The sequence below is a fragment of the Notolepis coatsorum genome, assembly GCF_963971535.1.
Source record: "Notolepis coatsorum genome assembly, chromosome: 1".
Classification (NCBI taxonomy): domain Eukaryota; kingdom Metazoa; phylum Chordata; class Actinopteri; order Aulopiformes; family Paralepididae; genus Notolepis; species Notolepis coatsorum.
Genome location: NC_140165.1, coordinates 58,972,008 through 58,993,607, shown reverse-complemented (window position 1 = coordinate 58,993,607; position 21,600 = coordinate 58,972,008). Strand labels below are relative to the sequence as shown.

At 46.3% G+C, this 21,600-nt stretch overlaps 1 protein-coding gene across 3 annotated transcripts in view; it reads right to left on the bottom strand.

Annotated features, from left to right (window-relative positions):
* LOC311228793 (gap junction beta-2 protein-like) overlaps positions 1 to 21,600 on the bottom strand; it is a 42,888-nt gene that overhangs the window by 12,359 nt on the left and 8,929 nt on the right. Inside the window, exons 3-5 of one of the 3 annotated variants that reach the window (XM_084314737.1) lie at positions 19,629 to 19,781; positions 7,393 to 7,544; positions 2,628 to 2,834 (exon numbers count right to left, since the gene is read on the bottom strand). In XM_084314737.1, the coding sequence (XP_084170863.1) occupies positions 2,628 to 2,834; positions 7,393 to 7,544; positions 19,629 to 19,781 (512 nt within the window). Of the gene's footprint in view, positions 1 to 2,627; positions 2,835 to 7,392; positions 7,548 to 19,628; positions 19,782 to 21,600 lie in introns of all 3 variants that reach the window. The other 2 variants (XM_084314736.1, XM_084314738.1) reach the window with 2 other exon arrangements.

The window sequence follows — 21,600 nt, the reverse complement described above, 5'->3', positions numbered from 1 at the left end:
TGAGACAACTGATGTTTCTCATGTCGAACAAGTGTCCTTTGTTGTTCGCTTTGTCCATCAGATGGAAATCAAGGAGAGATTTGTACAAGTTTGTGATGTGAGTGGAACAACAGCAAAAGAATTGGAGAATGTTGTGATGACATTCCTTGAGGAGAATGGATTAAAAGTGGAAGACATCAGGGGCCACGGTCTGCAGTCACAAATTCAGAGCCACAATGAGAAAGCTTTATACATGCACTGCCATGCCCACTGTCTCAACCTGGTCTTGGTGGAGAGTGCCAAATCAAGCCAGCATTTTGTTCGGTTTTTCAATTTAGTTGAAAATCTGTACACTTTCATATCCAGATCTCCAAAGCGCCACGCTGCGTTTGTGAAAATGCAACAGACCATGTACCCTGGCCAAAGACTCTGTGAACTGAAAAGGCTGTCTGACACACGGTGGGCGTGTAGAGAAGATGCTCTGAGATCCCTGAAGAAGGTCCTTTCTGCTGTGGTGAAGCTGCTTCAGAACATGGCTGATAGTGATCCACCAGACTCTGCAGCAGGTGATGCCCGGATGCTCTTGCGTAGCATAGATTTTGAATTTATGCTATGCATGGAGATTGCCACACCTGTCTTCAATGAGACTGCCATCGCATCTGCTTCACTTCAGAGAAAAGACCTTGACTTGTCAGCATCATACACCATTGTGGAGGGAGTCATACAAAGAGTGAAAGCAATGAGGAAGGATGAGGAGTTCAAGGTCCTTTTCTCAAAAGCAAAAGGGCAAGCAGAGGCAGCAGGCATTGAGGTACCAGAAGAAATACCTGGACAAACAAGACGCAGGAAGGTACCTCAAAGGTACAGGTATAGCTCTCAATCTGCTACGGAGGACTACCAAGTCCAAGACTTGGAGGAGCACTACCGGGGAAAGGTGTTCTTTACCTTTCTTGACATACTCTCCCATGAGCTACACCGAAGATTCAAAGGGAAGGATGACACGCCTACTGGGTCAATCCTATCAGATCTTCACTGCCTTACCATCTCAAGTCACTGGAAGGGCATGACAAACGACACAGCTGCTGTATCTGTCAGAGATGTGTGCCAGTTTTATGATGTAGAGGAAGAGAATGTTGTCACCGAACTCAAGGTATTCCACTCTTCATATGCTCTCCCCTCCAACAATGTCAAAGCTGCGCTTAAGTGCCTTAAAGACAATGATGTGGAATCTGTTTTCCCAAATATAACCATGCTCATACAAATCTGTCCATGAAAATAACCAACATATATTCATTAGAGGTGATAGAGGAGAGGACAGAGAATGGCAGGAGGGAGGAGTCAGGTGGTACAATATAGTAAGTTTAATGGAGAGAATGGGGAAGATAGGGAGGGGGAGGGAGAGAAAGAGAGGGAGAGAAGGAGAGGACAGGAGGAGAGGACAGGATGAGAGAAGGAGTAAAGGACAGGAGGAGAGAAGGAGAGGAGAGGACAGGAGGAGAGAAGGAGTGGACAGGAGGAGAGAAGGGGAGTATAGGAGGAGAGAAGGGGAGTACAGGAGGAGAGTAGGGGAGTATAGGAGGAGAGAAGGGGAGGAGAGAATGAGAGGAGAGGGAGTACAGGAGGAGAGGACATGAGGAGAGAAGGGGAGGAGCGAGAAAGGAAGAAGCTCAACGGCACTCGAATTAACTTTAACTGTTAAACTGTTTTATGAAATAAAAATGTTAAAGGTGTATTGTTCCCTGTGTGTTTTTATCATAGAGGTGTGGTTATACTATTAATCTGGATTGTCTATGTTATTCTAATGTTAATCTTAATCAAGGATGAAGATTATTTCATCATACATGACGCATCATAGCTTTTTGCTTACTGATGGGGTCCCATGTTGTGCAGTAGGTGCCCTTTTTTATTTTCGCCCCTGCCCTTCAAACAGCCTGAGTCCGCCACTGCCTGGGACACAGGAAGAACATACTGACTGAACTGTCCTGGGGCACAGGAAGAACATACTGACTGAACTAAACTTAACCCTTCTAACCTTAACCAACTCCGAAACAATGCCTAAACTTAACCCTAACCTTAACCAACTCCGAAACAATGCCTAAACTTAACCGGCGAAAGAATGCATGTTAAAAAAAAATAATAATAATTGAAGGGATTCAAACTTGTCACCAACGCACTGCAGGATACACAGCAAGGCAGCGAACCAGTTGAGCTAGCCATCGATGTTAAAAGAGGGGGAATTACGGCTACATAATGCTGCATAATGACGCGTCCTGCGTCACAGGAAGAACATACTGACTGAACTGTCCTGGAGCACAGGAAGAACATACTGACTGAACTGTCCTGGGACACAGGAAGAACATACTGACTGAACTGTCCTGGAGCACAGGAAGAACATACTGACTGAACTGTCCTGGGACACATGAATGACTCACTGACTGAACTGTCCTGGGACACAGGAAAAACATACTGACTGAACTGTCCTGGGACACAGGAAGAACATACTGACTGAACTGTCCTGGAGCACAGGAAGAACATACTGACTGAACTGTCCTGGGACACAGGAAGAACATAATGTGAATTCTTAAAATAGGTGGTATTCCCCTTTACTTGACCAACTGATTGGTTGACTGAATGATTGATACCACTACCTAGCGACAGCCTTAGCGACCAGGTAGGTGAGTTCGGCCATGTTGAGGACCATGCAGATGCAGGAGGTGGTCGCCATGAAGACGGTGAAGATGGTCTTCTCTGTCGGACGAGACACGAAACAGTCCACCAGGTTGGGACACGGCCACTGGTCACAATGAAGCAGCCTGGGCATCTGGAAGCCATCGTAGACTGCATATAGAGCATACCTACAGACCAGTGGAGGTTATTGCATGACAACTAGTGCGGCAGTACTTCACTAGTAATATACAGACAAAAAAAATTATTATTAATATACATATATATTTATTTTTATTTTTTATTATTATTATTATTATTATTATTATTATTATTATTATTATTATTATTATTTTTTTATTAGAAATGTTTTCCTCTGTGAACAATGGCAGTGAATTTGAACAAAAACAATGCCAGTGAATTTTGTTTTCTTCAAAAATGTCCAAGTGACAGCTCTGAGCTCTCTGACCTGACTGCAGTAATGGCCAGCTGTCAATCACTTACTGCTAAAATAGTTGCACGGGTTGGGCTTAAGAATATAATTATCCAATCAAAATAGGCTATTTGAGTTTTTAAAAGGTGGGTAGTGAGGTGGAGCGCACTAGATTGATTGGCCGTGCCACACAAACTTAAGATCCAATCAGAGACGCACAGCGATATCGGCCAGAACTCGGCCGTTGGCAAACTGCCTGAGACTTTCTTTTATTTTTTTCCTCTTTTTTTTTTTTTTTTATTGAATGAATTTGAGTTTTTAAGAACATGTTTATTATAAAAGCGAACAGTTTTAGTATCTATAAAGGTAAGATTACTTTGTGTAAAGTCATCCTGTTTAGAGACTTTGTCTCACGGCTCAGCTGTCCTCGCGGGGGAGGAGTTTGATTTACATGTAAATGAATGAATGCAGGCAGCCAGGCAGGCTCGTTCTGCTTTGTTTACAAAATCAGCTGTTTAGCCATTAGCCATTAGCTGCTAAACTAGCGTTAGAGTCGAGGAAAAGCAATTGATGCTTTGGATCTAATGAACGAGGGCCTATTGGACTTTGTTACACAGCTGTTCTCAAGTGGATTTCATGGAGGGGATATGTCATGCGTTTATGCAAAAGTGCAAAATAAGTCTCTCCTCTCGATCTAACGTTAGCTAGCCGCACAACCGGTAGCTAATGTGACTGTCTATGAAGTATACACTTGATAACTGGTGATGTGCTGCTCTCACTCTCGCAACTGTGTGTATGTGTCCCGTATTTCACTGTATGCCCTGGTATGTATGTGACAGCACCTGAGATGACAAGAAGGTTTGATTGATTGGTCACCGTTCAGGACTTTGTGGAATTCAAAAAGATAACCGAAACAGACCCAACAGATGTTTTTTGTATTGTAGTATGTTTCAATTTAACACAACTTTAGTATGTACTTTCTGAGTACAAAAAAGGTATACAAAGTATACTTTTAGAAAATATACTTAAGTAGGGCCTATACTTTTTATTTTTTGCTTGGAGTTGTTTTTCCTATGATGATGGTGAGTACATGGTCTACAATGATAACAAACCTTTTAAACTACCAACACAAGTACATCAACCTGTAAATTATGGTGAGTTCAAGGGGAATCAGAAGATCTGTCGCAACTTCTGCTTTCAAATTCTGACCTTAGATTTATCACTGGTGACACTTATGTTACAGTTATGGTACCATCATTGTGTCCTGTATCATAAGGTTGGTCCTCTCTGGCAGAGGGACAGTCTCTTATCATACAGGACACAATGATGGAACCATAACTGGAGGAGTTTGATTTACATGTGAATGAATGAATGCAGGCAGCCAGGCAGGCTCGTTCTGCTTTGTTTACAAAATCAGCTGTTTAGCCATTAGCCATTAGCTGCTAAACTAGCGTTAGAGTCGAGGAAAAGCAATTGATGCTTTGGATCTAATGAACGAGGGCCTATTGGACTTTGTTACACAGTTGTTCTCAAGTGGATTTCGTGGAGGGGATATGTCATGCGTTTATAAGTAAGTGCAAAATAAGTCTCTCCTCTCGATCTAACGTTAGCTAGCCGCACAACCGGTAGCTAATGTGACTGTCTATGAAGTATACACTTGATAACTGGTGATGTGCTGCTCTCACTCTCGCAACTGTGTGTATGTGTCCCGCATTTCACTGTATGCCCTGGTATGTATTTGACAAATAAACCTCTTGATTCTTGAGTTAGTTACTGTAGAGCAGACATCATCTATATCAGCTGGTTGTACTAGTAGAGCTTTGGTTGAGAGAGATACAGTGCTGTGTAACTAGGAGAGATATGAGGACTGTGTGTGTGTGTAACTAGGAGAGATATGAGGACTGTGTGTGTGTAACTAGGAGGGATATGAGGACTGTGTGTAACTAGGAGGGATATGAGGATTGTGCGTGTGTGTAACTAGGAGGGCTATGAGGATTGTGTGTGTATGTAACTAGGAGGGATATGAGGACTGTGTGTAACTAGGAGGGATATGAGGACTGTGTAACTAGGAGGGATATGAGGATTGTGTGTATGTGTAACTAGGAGGGATATGAGGACTGTGTAACTAGGAGGGATATGAGGATTGTGTGTGTAACTAGGAGGGATATGAGGACTGTGTGTAAGTTAGTGCTCCCACCAGTATCTCACTATGATTATAGTTAGTGCTCTCATCACTATATAACTATGGAAAATGAAAATGCAGACATCTGGCACAAACCGCTGTGCGGGGACACAGATGTGTTTGAAACAGTGAGGATGAGAAATGGTCTGATCTTGCTGTAAACAAATTGTTTTTGGTTTGCCTTCTTGACTAAGCTATTGTTGTGATGTGTGTACGTGAGGTGTGTGTCAAGAGTTACTCCAAGGTATTTATTACTAGTGCCTGTTGTCCTTAACTGTAGTGTCTGTCTGCTGTCTTCAGAACCACACTGTGTGTCTGTACTTCTTTATTATCTCCCGTCCTCCCCAATTTTTGAACTCACCAGCCACTACTGACACACACATTGGGGGATGTTTTATAAATATAATATAATATAATAATTTGTGCTTCACCAAAAAATTTGGTCAGCAGCCACCACTGCATCAGACAGACAAGCTGCATATAGAGCACAACTAAAGACACACACATACTGCATATAGAGCACAGACACACACACAGTGCATATAGAGCTTACAGACAGACACACACACAGTGCATATAGAGCTTACAGACAGACACACACACATAGTGCATATCGCTGCTGTCGGGACAAAACCTCATAACTCCAAAAACCCAACTTTTCAGCAGATGAAAAAAACGAACACAGATTTGAGGGTGAATAGAGTTAGGAGATTTAGACAGATGGAGGATGATCTACGGAGTTGATTTATATAATAAAAAAAAATTCAAAAAATGGAGTTATGAGGTTTTGTCCCGACAGCAGCGATATTATAGAGCATACAGACAGACACACACATAGTGCATATAGAGCATACAGACAGACACACACATAGTGCATATAGAGCTTACAGACAGACACACACATAGTGCATATAGAGCATACAGACAGACACACACATAGTGCATATAGAGCATACAGACAGACACACACACAGTGCATATAGAGCATACAGACAGACACACACACATAGTGCATATAGAGCTTACAGACAGACACACACATATTGCATATAGAGCTTACAGACAGACACACACATAGTGCATATAGAGCTTACAGACACACACACAGTGCATATAGAGCATACAGACACACACACATAGTGCATATAGAGCTTACAGACACACACATAGTGCATATAGAGCTTACAGACACACACACATAGTGCATATAGAGCTTACAGACAGACACACATAGTGCATATAGAGCTTACAGACAGACACACACATAGTGCATATAGAGCTTACAGACACACACACATAGTGCATATAAAGCTTACAGACAGACACACACACATAGTGCATATAGAGCATACAGACAGACACACACATAGTGCATATAGAGCTTACAGACAGACACACACACAGTGCATATAGAGCATACAGACAGACACACACATAGTGCATATAGAGCTTACAGACAGACACACATAGTGCATATAGAGCATACAGACAGACACACACACACATAGTGCATATAGATCATACCTACAGACACACAGGCTGCATAGAGCATACAGACAGACAATAATAATAATAATAATAATAATAATAATAATAATAATAATAATAATAATAATAATAATAATAATAATAATAATAATAATAATAATAATAATAATAATAATAATAATAATAATAATAATAATAATAATAATAATAATAATAATAATAATAATAATAATAATAATAATAATAATAATAATAATAATAATAATAATAATAATAATAATAATAATAATAATAATAATAATAATAATAATAATAATAATAATAATAATAATAATAATAATAATAATAATAATAGATTTCATGTATATAGCACACTTTAAACTCAGTGAGCTCTCAAGGTGTTTCACAGCAGAAGGAAAATAAAATAAAAAATAAAATAAAAGGTTTAAAACATGAACACATTCAAATGAATAAAATAAAAAGATAAGAAAAAAAGAAAAAGGTTTAAAACATAAAAAAAAAAAAAAATTTAAAATGAATAAAAGAAAAAGAAAAAAAACAAAACACAGAGGAGTAGATTAAAAACAGGCCCTAGTGGTATGACTGACACCTATTAGACCACACAGACAGATACAGAGACACTCACATGAACCCTCCCTCCAGCAGCAGCCTGAGCAGCAGGCTGAGGGCGTAGCTCCACCACAGCGGGCCGGTTATCGGGAGTCTCCGCCTCCTAATGTTCTCCAGCTCCGCCTCCTGAGCGGTCTTGTTGCCCTGGAAACTCCCCCCTCTGGGGCCCTGCTGTAAGAACGTTTCACATCTCTATGATTAGTAACATGTCACTGTTTCACATCTCTATGATTAGTAACATGTCACTGTTTCACATCTCTATGATTAGTAACATGTCACTGTTTCACATTTCTATGATTAGTAACATGTCACTGTTTCACATCTCTATGATTAGTAACATGTCACTGTTAATAAATAATAATTTAGGACCTGCTCAGAGGTCATCAATCGGCATGCATGCAGATGCATGAATGCGATTCGTCTCTGCGATTAACCCATCCCATCGTCCTTCCCCCCAAGCGCAGCCGGGAGCAGACAGGCGCAACGTGAGCCGCGCCAGGGGACCAATCCAAGTGCTCCTGTCCGTCTTCGTCAAGGACGCCACAGCGTTAGCAATCTTGTTGTTGTGCATGTTTTTCCATTGGGTTTATCTTATCGGGGGGGAAACCCTTGCGAGCACGGGGAGAACATGCAAACTCCACACAGAAAGGCCTGGGAGATACCCCACCTGGGTAACTGGCATCATGGAAACCTGGTCCCAAGCAGGAATCGAACCCTGGACCTTCTTGCTGTGAGGCGACAGTGTTTGACCACTACACCACCGTGCCGTCACTGTTTCACATCTCTATGATTAGTAACATGTCACTGTTTCACATCTCTATGATTAGTAACATGTCACTGTTTCACATCTCTATGATTAGTAACCTTGCACTGCGGGATCACATGAGAATCCATCTATTCAGGCTTCAAGTTATGCGCTTGTGCCCAAACTATAGTGGTTCAGACCAATCAGTTCAGACCAATCAGTTCAGACCAATCAGTTCAGACCAATCAGTTCAGAACAGTCCTTTGAGGAACTACAGTCATCTCCAGATTGAAACACATACCTTGATGTCAGGCCTCAGAGCGCCTACTGTAGTGACCTTTCACCTTGATGTCAGGCCTCAGAGCACCTACTGTAGTGACCTTTCACCTTGATGTCAGGCCTCAGAGCACCTACTGTAGTGACCTTTCACCTTGATGTCAGGCCTCAGACCTACTGTAGTGACCTTTCACCTTGATGTCAGGCCTCAGAGCACCTACTGTAGTGACCTTTCACCTTGATGTCAGGCCTCAGAGCGCCTACTGTAGTGACCTTTCACCTTGATGTCAGGCCTCAGAGCGCCTACTGTAGTGACCTTTCACCTTGATGGCAGGCCTCAGAGCGCCTACTGTAGTGACCTTTCACCTTGATGTCAGGCCTCAGAGCGCCTACTGTAGTGACTTACCCACAGCCGTAAAAAATGTGAATCCCTACCCACCTTCAAAACCGCTCTCAAAGAGCACCTACGGGAGGCTGCTATTCGAAACTCATGTCATAAATGTCCTTATGAATTGAAAATGGGGGACGAAAGTCTTTCTCCGGTCTGCATCCCCTTAACGATGTTCTATGAATACTAGTGACGCTCAGCGTCATCTGCACATATCTCACTTTGTGCATATGCACTGAATAAAAACTCACAATGTACCTTTACATACCAACATTCATCTGGCCACACCCCTATCCGCTACCTTCATAAGCAGGTGTGTGGCCCCACACTCGCCTCCTTCCCAATCTTTCACCACAAGGCAAGATCAAAGGCCGCAGTGGCGTCTAGACGCTGAGCATCACTAGTATTCATAGAACTACGGTTATATTCATGACCTATCGTTCTATATCATACTAGCTTCGGCTCAGCGTCATCTGCACAACGGGAGCTGAGCGGGAGCTTGAAGCTCGACAAATGTACCCCACTGAGGCCCCCCACAACCATCAGAACCGGGGAGGACCGAGCCCCCCGACCCTCCCTAATGGAGGATACCCTCCCTATTGGAGGACGGGAGGGAGACGGATCCGACCGTGCGAAGAGGAACTCGAGCAACTCAACGCACAGGGTGAGCAGACCGTGGCTTGATCCCACGACTACGCACACGCACAACCCGCATGCCACCAGGGAACGAACGGAAGGAACAAACCTCGTTACCGCCCCCAAAATCACGGGGTCAAGAGCAAACTCAACCCCGTGGCAAGGCCGTAGCAGCGGAGCGCGAAAGGAAGACCCAGACCCACTGAAGGGACTGGATCCCCCGGAAAAAGGGGGCCCGGAGAGGTCAACGACGCCACAGCATCAAGACCTCACCAGGCGGTCACTAGTGACACCGCCCCCCACATCGCCAGCGTATTCGGACAGGGCCCATCCAAGAGCAGGCCCTTCCCCCCACTAGCACGCCGCCTGGCACACTGACCCTGGCATACTCAGGCAGTCAGCATGGCTGTAACTCGAAGCACTCAAGAGGCTACACTACAGCGGGAGCAGGCAGCGCACCGGGGAGATGACCTCCAGAAGAGGTCGATCCCTCAATCCAGGCAGCAGGCACTTGACCCAAGCCTGGAGCACTGCGGACGAGACAGGCACCAAAGGGGTCAACTGAAAACAGCAGCCCGGCAGAAGGGGCGTATGCTGGCATTGTTGCGCACCATGACAAAGGCTCCACAAAAAAAAACCCAACCCAGAGGGGTCGAGGCAGAGAAGGCTGACACGATTGGCAGACGTCATGAACGTGCAGGGGCACACTCAACCGGGTAACCCGGGAGTTGACTCCGCTCCAACACACCAGGGAATCAACCACCCTGTAGGTACCATATGTGGTGGTTGTTCCTATAACCCCTCAAGAAAAAACTCCAAAACACACCTGCGGGTATACACTGGCTATACCGCAGTACAAGTGTTTCAGTTTTCAAAAAGGGGTTATCCCAGGCCTACGGGTCGACGAAACACAACTTCGGACCGGGCCCGGCGGACCGGGAAGCACACAGGGATGCCAGAGGAGGTCCATAAGACCACCCCAACAGCCCCCTCTTCGCCATGCGTAAGAGAGGGGCGAAAAGAATGGAGAACCAGCCCCTTTATGATAGCACAGGGTACAACATGTACCCAACAAAGGGTCTCCATAACGCCCAACCCTGTGACACCCGGGCCGACGCGGCATTTTTCCCCCTGAAAAAAGCACAAGTCCCTCAGGGTACCAGAACAGAAGATCTGCGTCCCCGGCGGACAACGGGTTAAGTTCAAGTTCTTTAATAGTTGTCATACAGAAGTACAGAATACTTTCATACAAAATGCTTCTTACTGTTACGCTCCAGAGACTGTGCTAGACAAGATAGTATCAAATAACATAATAACATAATATAGCATGAATTTAGAAGAAGAAAATGAGGTCACAGTTGTTCGGTATAGACATATGTACAATGTTCTGAGTTACCATATAATATACAATACACAACTATGCAGTGTACTAATGTACAGTACTATCTAGTGCAAAGCAGAAATGGGATGAGGTACAATTTTAGGTACAATTTACAGTAAGGTGTACGAGTTGTAGTGCAATCCTTCATCCATAAATATAAAGTGTGGGGAGTGGGTGCTACAGTGTGTTTGTTTAAAGTGGGTGTGTGCTATAAAGTGTGTGTAGTGGGTGCTACAGTGTGTTTGTTTAAAGTGAGTGTGTGCGTGTGGATGTGTGTGCTATGTGTGTTTGGTGGTTGTTGTTGTGTAGTGTTCATTCATTGTTCGTTTAGCAGCCTGATGGCCTGGGGATAGAAGCTACTTCTGAGTCTTTCTGTGCTCGCCTTGAGACTCCTGTATCGCTTGCCTGACGGCAGCAGTTCAAAGAGGCAGTTGTTCGGGTGGCTCGAGTCCTTAATAATTCTCTTAGCCTTCCCCTTGCAACGCTTGTAGTAAATGTTCTGGAGGGTGGGGAGCCCCCCTCCAATTGTGCGTTCGGCTGAACGTGTCACTCTTTGTAGTCTGCTTTGGTCTTTTGCAGTGCTATTCCCAAACCAGGAGGTGATGTTGCCGGTCAAGATGCTCTCTATTGTACATGAGTAGAAGTTCTTAAGGATCTTCTGGCTGACTTGGAACTTCCTTAGGCGCCTGAGGAAGTAGAGGCGTTGTCGTGCCTTCTTCACCACACTGTTAGTGTGTATGGTCCATTTCAAGTCCTCGGATATGTGGGCTCCGAGGTACTTGAAGCTGTTGACTCTCTCAACCGGTGCCCCGTCGATGCTGAGGGGGCTGTAGTCCTTGACCCCCGACCTCCTGAAGTCCACAATCATCTCCTTTGTTTTGCTGACGTTCAGGGAGAGGCTGTTTTCCTGGCACCATCCCGCCAGGACCTTGACCTCTTCCAGGTAGGCCCTCTCGTCGTTGGCAGAGATCAGGCCCACCACCACTGTGTCGTCAGCAAATTTGACGATTGTATTGCTACTCCGCTGAGCCACACAGTCGTGTGTGTACAGGGAGTAGAGGAGGGGACTCAGAACACAGCCCTGGGGGGCCCCTATGTTGAGGGTGATGGATGAGGAGGTGCAGTTGCCTGCTCTCACCACCTGGGGTCTGCCAGTCAGGAAGTCCAAGACCCACTGGCAGAGGTCATAGCCCAAGCCCAGGTCCCTGAGCTTGGCTATGAGTATGGAGGGGACTATGGTATTGAATGCCGAGCTGTAGTCGATGAATAGCATTCTCACATAGTTCCCCTGCCTCTTGTCCAGGTGTGATGCTGCTGTGTGCAGCACATGGGATATGGCGTCCTCCGTGGACCTGTTGGGGCGGTATGCAAATTGCAGGGGGTCCATGTTGATGGGGAGGGAGGAGCAGATGTAGCCCTTTACTAGCTTCTCAAAGCACTTCATGGCTATGGAGGTGAGAGCTACAGGGCGGTAGTCGTTGAGGCAAGCAGGCTTGGATTTTTTGGGTACAGGGATAATAGTGGACTTCTTCAGGCAGGTGGGGATGACAGCCTGTTCTAAGGACAGGTTAAATATGTCAGTGAATACTGGGGCCAGTTGGTCGGCACAGACTTTTAGGACGCGGCCGGGGATGCCGTCCGGACCTGCTGCCTTCCTGATATTCACTTTTTTAAAGGTCCGCCTCACCTCATGCTCTGTTACCCTGAACACTGCGCCTCCATCAGCAGCCGACCCCCCCCCCCCATTGCCGAGGCTTGTGAGCTGGTGTTGTTATTACCAGCATCAAACCTCGCATAGAAGGTATTGAGGTCGTTTGCTAAGGAGATGTCACTGTTCAGTTTGAGGGAGGCGCCTTTGTAGTCTGTCATCGTTTTGAGCCCCTGCCACATAGCTCTAGAGTCAGCTTGTTCAAACTGGAGTTCAATTTTATCCCTGTAGCGCCGTTTGGCCTCTGACACTGTCCTCCTTACGTTGTGTTGCGCCACCTTGTGGTCGTTCATGTTGCCTGCCACTAGGCCGTCATTGTATGCTTTGGTGCGCTCTCTCAGAGCTTCACGGACGGATTTGTCTACCCAGGGTTTTTGATTTGGGTAAACTTTCATTTTGGTAGTGGGGATTGTTTCTTTCACCCTAGTACAGACATAGTCCAGCACTGTCTCCGTGTAGGCATTAATGTTATCTGTGTCGCGGAATACAATCCAGTCTGTGTTGTGAAACACTGACACTAGTGTATCCTCTGACGTCACATCCCATTTCTGCACCTCTCGCGAGACTACGGGAGTACTTTTAATTCTTTGTCTGTACTTTGGTGTAAGGAAAATGGATGCGTGATCTGACTTGCCAAAGCCACTATCAGAATGAGCCTTGTAGCCACCTTTAAATTGCGTGTAACAGTGATCTAGGATGTTACCGCCTCTGGTGTTGCAAGTCACATGCTGGTAGAAATCAGGCAATACCTTTCTCAGATTGGCGCTATTGAAATCTCCCAGTACTAAAATGGCGGCGTTAACGTTCGTCGCTTGTATATTGTTTACCTCGTCGTGTAGTCTGGAGAGCGCGGCGTTGTTGTTGGCTTGCGGTGGAATATACACTCCGACCAGGATGATCGCCGTTAACTCCCTCGGGAGGAAGAAAGGACGACACTTGATGGTTATATATTCCAGTTCTGGGGAGCAGTGATTGGATAATTCCTTCACATTCGTTGGATCACTCCAATTTTTGTTAAACATGAAGGCAATACCTCCACCACGTTGTTTACCGGACTCTGATTGTGTCCGATCCTTCCTATGGATAAAGAAGTGATCCGCTGGTTGAATCGCGTGATCTGGAACCTCCGGTGTTAGCCATGTTTCGGTGAAGCAAAGGACATTGCAGTCCCTAACGTCTCTTTGATATTGAATCCTTGCTCGGATGTCATCCAGTTTATTGTCTATTGATTGTACATTGGCTAGCAATATACTGGGAAGTGGTGTACGGTGTCGTCTGGATCTCAGCCTGTTTCGGATCCCAGCCCTTTTTCCTCGTCTTCGCGGCGGCTTCTGGTGGTCTTGTCCATGGCCGGCATAACAAAGGATCTCGGCGGGCCATTTCTGCTGTTCAGCGATCCGATCCAGAGAGCAATCCAAACGGTAAGTTTTTCTTAATCCAATGTCAATGATTGACTGACGGTCATACACATATAATGCACCAACAGTTGGTGCAAATAAAACTCCTAATACTATAAAAATTAACAAAATAAAGCACAGTCTCGTCGGAGCGATCAGAGAGGCAGCCATCAGAGCAGCGCCAGGATCACATTAACTGACCTGGACCAGCGTGACCAGAACCAGTCCCGTGCCCTAATCACGCCGACATCCCCACTCCAAGAGAGGGGGTAGGTACGCGTGTCGATCTAAAACATTAAAGAGGGCGCCACCCAGATGGTCCCATTCGTACCGCGCTCAGTGGCCCACCCCAAGGGCGTGAGACCCCTCTACCTATGTTTTGATCTATTCCGTTAACATCCCCCAGATATGAATGAGAATTCGTCGAGACCTAGTAACAGGCGCTCGGAAGAGATAACGAGCAACCAAGGCGTACCAGCCTCACGCGTGATTCTTATCAGAAACACCCCGAGCCAGCACTATGTACGCGTCGAGACCCAAACACATCAATGGATAGTCTAACAAGACACCAGACATTATTCCTCCAAGTCGCCTGGGAGAACGACAAGGAGCCGTCGTGCTTCATGTTCTTTCCTCTTTTTATTAAAAAAGAAAGAAAACACAGACTGACATGAATCCCATGTGACGCGGCTGAGGGTAATTTTTTTTCTTCATTTTTACATCCCGCCACCCTCACCACGTGAGCCATGAATTGAAAAGTCACGGTAACATTGAGCCATGTGACCAACAGACTCAAGTTACACATATATCGAGCGTAGCAGAACACCAAGTTCCTACGCTCTGCCCTGACAACTTGACAATAACAGAACCATACATGGGTCTGAAAAAACTCACAGAAGCCGTCATCCAATAGAAACGTGCCCAGTGACATATTCTATGACGGGGGGAATCCCATGACTCAACTGCCCGTGATAGGTGCGGAGTCAGGGAAACCCTCCCCCCCCCGCGCTGCCTAACAGCTTGGCCGGACCGAATGAAAAAAGAGGGTCAAAAAAACCTGACCAATCAGAAGAGGGAAGGAGGGGTTTATCCGGTAGCCCCTCGCAAGCCCAACCCTCGAATACGACAACAACAAATAGCCATATGATACCTTAAGTAGCCAGTATGCTAATGAACAGCGCAAAGCTAACTCAATGCACGCTAGCCACAGACAAGTCTGTGAACAGGGTTTATAACAAGGCCAAAGTTTTATATGTGTGAACCCGACACCCGTGTTTATGTTGCAAGACACAGAAGATTTGATAGAGAGAGAGAGCGGCCTGAAAGACCGCGGTACCTTTACACACACAAGCATTACTGCAGACCAACACAATAGTGTTGCAGCTCAATATCACTGTTTAAGCAACAGAGCACACAACTAACTTCTACCTTTATGTGAAGAACCTAATCTTCAGGTCGAGGCAGAAAAAACCTTTTTCAACCGAGTATAAGCTGCAGGCCTTGCTTAAGCTCTATAACATGAAATGTAGCGACCAACAAGACTATAAGTCTAGCCCTTCTATCAAACCCACACTAGCGAAGGTTCACACATCGTATCCCCATCATATGTAGTGAATAAACACACAGTTTGTAACAAAATACAGTCCCTCCTAGCAGGGACCTTTTATTTTAGACAAAAATCATATGTTGGGCCGGGAAGGGAACAGGGGGAACCAATAGAGGGAAAAAGTTACTAGCGACGCCTGCCACGAGCCGCTCGGGGTTTGCCACCCCGGGGAGCCCCGGAGGGACGGTAAAGGACTGGAGGCTGGTCTCAACGATCCCTACCGTCACCTCCGAGCGTGGATGGGCCGGCTGCAGTGGCCGAGGCGCCCTCTCTCCTCCTGGCCTTCTTCGCTGAAGGACCAGCAGTGGCGGTGGTAGCAGCGGCGGCTTCGGCGGCAGAACCTCGACGACGAGCCTTCCGTCTGACTCCACCGGCGACATCGGGCGGGGGGAAATGAGGCTGGAGCACGGAACGCTCCTCCTGCATTTCCCTGCAGGTTGAGGTCATCAGCTGCAACGCCGACCCGAAGAGCCCAACATCGGAGAGGGGTGGCGTCAGAAGTGGAGTCCTCTTCCTCTCCGGCACACGCGCCTGCTCCAGCCAAAGGTGGCGCTGGGCTAGAGTGGCCAGGGCGCATACTTTCCCAGCGGCGACGGCTTGCAGCTGGATCAGATGCAGGATGGCTCCTGCCGCCTGGGCGAGCTGATCACGTTGCACTTCGGTCAGCTCTGTACCGCCCGTCATTATCCCGGACATGAATCTCGCCAGCTGCGCGATGTTAGACGTGGCAGCCAGAGATTGAGTCGCGGAGATGAATGACTGGTCACTCCAGTAAGCCAACCGCCTCGCCGATTTCCTGTGGGGAACCGGCTTCCGTAAAGGCTCCCACACCACCTCAGGACAAAGGAGAGCTGCCATCGGCCTATCAAGCTGAGGCACCCCCTCCTTTATACCTTCTACCAAACCCACCACCCTCGTGACTCGCACGTAGGCGGGGGTGAGGCCCGTGATGTGGGAGACCACCTGTCCCTGACGGACGTAGGCATCCATTGAGGGGGAAAATGGGCAGACAACGCCCGTCTCTCTCACAGGACGACGTTGCCATAGATGACCTATGAGATCATCAGGGACAGGAACAGGCAGTGGCTGCAACAGCGGTACACCGTTTGCGACTGCCGCCGCCGCCATGAGCTCGGGGAACAAAGCACGCAGTTCCCCCTGCACACTTTCCCCCACCAAGCTCGCGTCCCTCACATGCGGCAGACTACTGGACATCGCAGAGCCACATTCCGATTTGGCTGATAGCTGAGTCGGAGGTTCTAACCCAACATCAGCATACGAGGGACCCCAAGGAGACCTATCACCCCCCGCCAGTGTAACCTGGACGGGAGGCGGACATGTCTCCACCGGGGCGTCAAACAAGAACCCGTCTGCCTCTACCATATAGTCCTCAGTTTCCATCGGCCACGGAGAAGCAGACGCATCCTCATCCGGCTCCAGCAACTCCCCAAAACCAGGCCATTTGCGTCTACAAGCCACCATCTTACGACGGGAGCGAGCAGACGCAAAAAGTTTGCGTCTTAAATCCTCCGCCACCAGAGGAGCCGGCCGCCCAACAGCGGACGACTCTCCGGCGGCAAAGGAACCAGAGCAGGAACCAGGCCATCTCACAGGAGACGGCGCTGGTGCACCAGCTCCTTGGAGAGGCAAACTACCTACGGGACGCCTAATGGGGGCGGATGCCGTCCACGACAGTGGCGTCAACCCCGCTCCAAGACGTACGGCAGAGGAGGAAATTAAGAACCGCTGGTGAAGGGTAACGTTGCTAGCGCGACCCTCCGAGGTAAACATTATGACTTAGCTTTTTTCTTTGTAAAAGTATTAGAGAAAGAAAAAAGCAAGAAAAAATTTAAACACGTAACTCAACTTTCTTAAGCTTAATACCCTTGTCAAGTGTTTGGTATACAGGCACTTTCTTGTGGTGAAAGTGAAGAAGGAGGCGAGTGTGGGGCCACACACCTGCTTATGAAGGTAGCGGATAGGGGTGTGGCCAGACGAATGTTGGTATGTAAAGGTACATTGTGAGTTTTTATTCAGTGCATATGCACGAAGTGAGATTAGTGCAGATGACGCTGAGCAGAAGCTAGTATGATATAGAACAATTGTGTGTATTCAGCCGTACTGTATTCTACCTATTCTGCAATCTGTTAATAAAGTTTTCAATCAATTCAATCAATCAATCAATCAATCAATCAATCAATCAATCAATCAATCAATCAATCAATCAATCAATCAATCAATCAATCAATCAATCAAACCGTTCACCTTGATGTCAGGTATATTTTATATTGTTTATCTCCTCTGTTTGGAGTCAGTTGCATCATGTCTGTATGTATGTGTCTGTGGCTGCAGTGTGGGTGTGAGCCCAAGACAAAATTCCCAGCTGATGGGACAATAAAGTGACTCTTGACTCTTGACTTGACCTTTCAAATGCAAATGCAAAAGGACAGAACTCATCTCAGTCCTTGACCAGCTATATGTATGTTAATTACGACAGGACAGCCGTTTCAATTCTACACCTAGTGGTAGAATTACCCAAATTGTGGAAGAAGACACCGTTCACCTTTCTACTAAATAGATGCGTTTGGAACAGGAGACGACTGGCGATTGTCAAGTTTTAAACTGTGGATACCAAACAGAGAAGGTAAAGACGACTTTGAACTGCTGAACAGTAATCCAGAACTATTTTATTGCACTGTAAAAAAAATATTTTATCTATTCTATTCTACTATTTTATTGCACTGCACTATTGCACTATTTTACTCTGTCTATTTTATCTTACTCTTTTTATTATTGTCTATTTAAAACTGAATCAAACCATAAACAAGGTGGCCTGTTGTGATGTTAGATCCTAATGTGAAAAACTGTTATTTTATATGTCTGCACTTTATGTGCTAATTTTTTCTGTTGTGAAGCACTTTGAGCTGCAGTTTCTGTATGAAAGATGCTATACAAATAAAGTTTATTATTATTATTATTATTGTAGCCAATAAGAAAACCAACATCCAGGCTTTGTTTCAGTTGGCCTTCTTCAGTGTGAACCTTTACCTCCTTGACTACTGTGAGGATTGGTTCGTTCCCCGCCACACGCTCCTTTAAGGTACTGTGTTGATTGGTGCATTCCCCGCCACACGCTTCTGGAGCGAGTACCAATTCCAGCACGCACCTGTCATAGTTTGTGATTAGCGCCCAGAGGCTTCTTATACTGGGACCTTCTTTCAATCGATGTCGGGTCGTTTTGAATACTACTGCTTCTGCCTGCTTTCCCCCCGTTGTTGTGCCTCATTTACTTTCCCTCCAGGACATCTTTGGATTGCCGCTGGTGAATACCTTGTTCCTCCGTTTGGAGCTACGCCTCGTTGCCCGCTTAAGCGTTTGCGCTTTGGTGAGTTGGAACCAAACTCTTTTTGAATTATCTGTTTTTGTGTGTTTGGATAACACTGAAGAGTATCGTTTTTGTTTGCACTGGACTCAGCTAAATTGTGTGTTTTGGATAACACTGAAGAGTATCGTTTTTGTTTGTACTGGACTCAGCTAAATTGTGTGTTTTGGATAAACACTGAAGAAGTACCATTTTGTTTTGTTCTGGACTCAGCTAAGGGAGGACAGAACTGCACTGCCTCTGTGTACTGTTGGACTGTTGTTGATCTCTCTCTCTCTCTCTCCGTTTCCACCTCGAGTTGAAGCTGGGAGTATCTGCAGAGCCGCAACGGCGTCAACGCCGATTCCCCACCTCTAACACCAAGAGGATCTGCAGAGCCGCAGATAACTCTGCCGAAGGCAGTCTCCTTTTTTGTTGTTCGAAATTGTTACTTGACTCTTTTTGACTCTGTAAATAAATACGCCCTAGTATTTGGCTAACTCTGAACTACCTGTCTGTGCCGTGCTGTTGAGGTCGGTTTCAAACCCTAACAACTACAGACAACAGCCAGAACCTCCAACCATACAAACAAACTTTGCCAAAAGTGCAACCTCAAAATAAAGGTCTAGCTAATGTCAGTTAGCCTAATATTTCATTCCAACTACCAGTTCTGAACTGTGGATTGACCCTTTACTCCTGTTCTTTGGCAACCAACCCTGCCAACATGGTTAATGACATGGAACCCTGTGAATACCTGCAGAACCCTCCTCTTATCGCCATGGTTACGGTAGGCCACGTACATAGTGACAAGGAGGGCAGGCGTGGAGACGAAGACCAGCTGAAGACACCACAGTCGGATATGAGAGACGGGGAAGAAATGGTCGTAGCAAACATTCTCACAGCCGGGCTGAGAGAGAGAGAGTGAGAGAGACAGAGAGAGAGAAGGACAGAGTGAGAGGGACAGAGTGAGAGGGACATAGAGAGAAACAGAGTGAGAGACAGAGTGAGAGAGACAGAGGGAGAGACACAGAGAGAGAGAGAGTGAGAGATAGTGAGAGAGACAGAGAGAGAGAGACAGAGTGAGAGGGACCGATAGAGAGACAGAGTGAGAGATAGTGAGAGAGACAGAGAAAGATACAGAGTGAGTGAGAGGGCCAGCGAGAGAGACAGAGTGAGATATAGTGAGAGGGACAGAGAGAGACAGAGTGAGAGGGACAGAGAGAGACAGAGTGAGAGAGACAGAGTGAGAGAGACAGAGTAAGAGAGACAGAGAGAGAGACAGAGAGAGAGACAGAGTGAGAGGGACAGATAGAGAAACAGAGTGAGAGAGAGAGTAAGAGAGACAGAGTGAGAGGGACAGAGTGAGAGGGACAGACAGAGAGACAGAGAGAGACATAGTGAGATATAGTGAGAGAGACAGAGAGATACAGAGTGAGAGGGACAGAGTGAGAGAGACAGAGTGAGAGGGACAGAGAGAGAGAGAGAGAGAGAGAGAGACAGAGTGAGATATGGTGAGAGAGACAGAGAGATACAGAGCGATACAGAGTGAGAGAGACAGAGAGAGATACAGAGTGAGAGATACAGAGTGAGAGATACAGAGTGAGATATATGGAGTGAGAGAGACAGAGTGAGAGATACAGAGTGAGAGAGATAGTGAGAGACACAGAGTGAGAGAGACAGAGTGAGAGAGATAGTGAGAGAGACAGAGAGAGATAGACAGAGTGAGAGGGACAGAGAGAGAGAGACAGAGAGACAGAGTGAGAGAGATAGTGAGAGGGACAGAGAGAGAGACAGAGTGAGAAACAGAGTGAGATATACAGAGTGAGAGAGACAGAGTGAGAGGGACAGAGAGAGAGAGAGACTAAATAACAGATTATGCGCATTAAAACACTGAAAACAACCAAATGTTAAAGGCCAACCTTCACGTTGTATTTTTGTTCAATAAACAATGGCCAACGGTGACTTTCATGAAGAAGGGAAAAAAAGTATTGAAATTGACCCAGTTTTAGCGTTTTTATCAAACATTTTGTCTGCCCAACACAATCACCACGCACGTGGATATTTTAATCAATGGTTCATAACGTGCGTGTGTAATCGAAATGATCTTGTCACAACAGGTGCAGGGCACCAGGGGGCTCACCAGGGGGCGCTGAGAGTCACACACAGCTAGTGGCAGGCACTGCAGGCAGAGAGCCTTGCTACCATAGATATATGCTTGCTACTACTAGCCGAATGAAAATGTATCTGTTTCACCTAACACTATTGCTCCGTGATTATAGCCATCCATCTCTAAAGCTAACCACTATTTGTAAAAGCCACAACCACGTTACCATATTTGTAATAATGTAAATCATTGTGTCGTTGTACATATTGTGTTTATAACGTTAGTAGCTAACATAGCTTAGCTTGGTAGCTATTGTGCTAACAACATATCCCGACATCCGGCTCGCTGGCCGGCATGAACGGCCGACCCAAAATGGTTCTCTCCTCTCTGTACACCCCGTCCCCACGGGTACCCTGCCTGGGGGCCCATGGACGCGACAACGGCGGCAGCCGTAGGGTGCTCGAGCCCGTAAAGGCTAGTGGTACACGATAGCTATGAGCTAACTAACGCTACAGGCTCAAACACCCTACGGCCGCCGCTGTTGTCGCGTCCACAAGCTCCTCCGCAGGACACCCGCGAGGACGGGGGCACACAAAGAGGAGAGAACCACCCGCAGGGACGG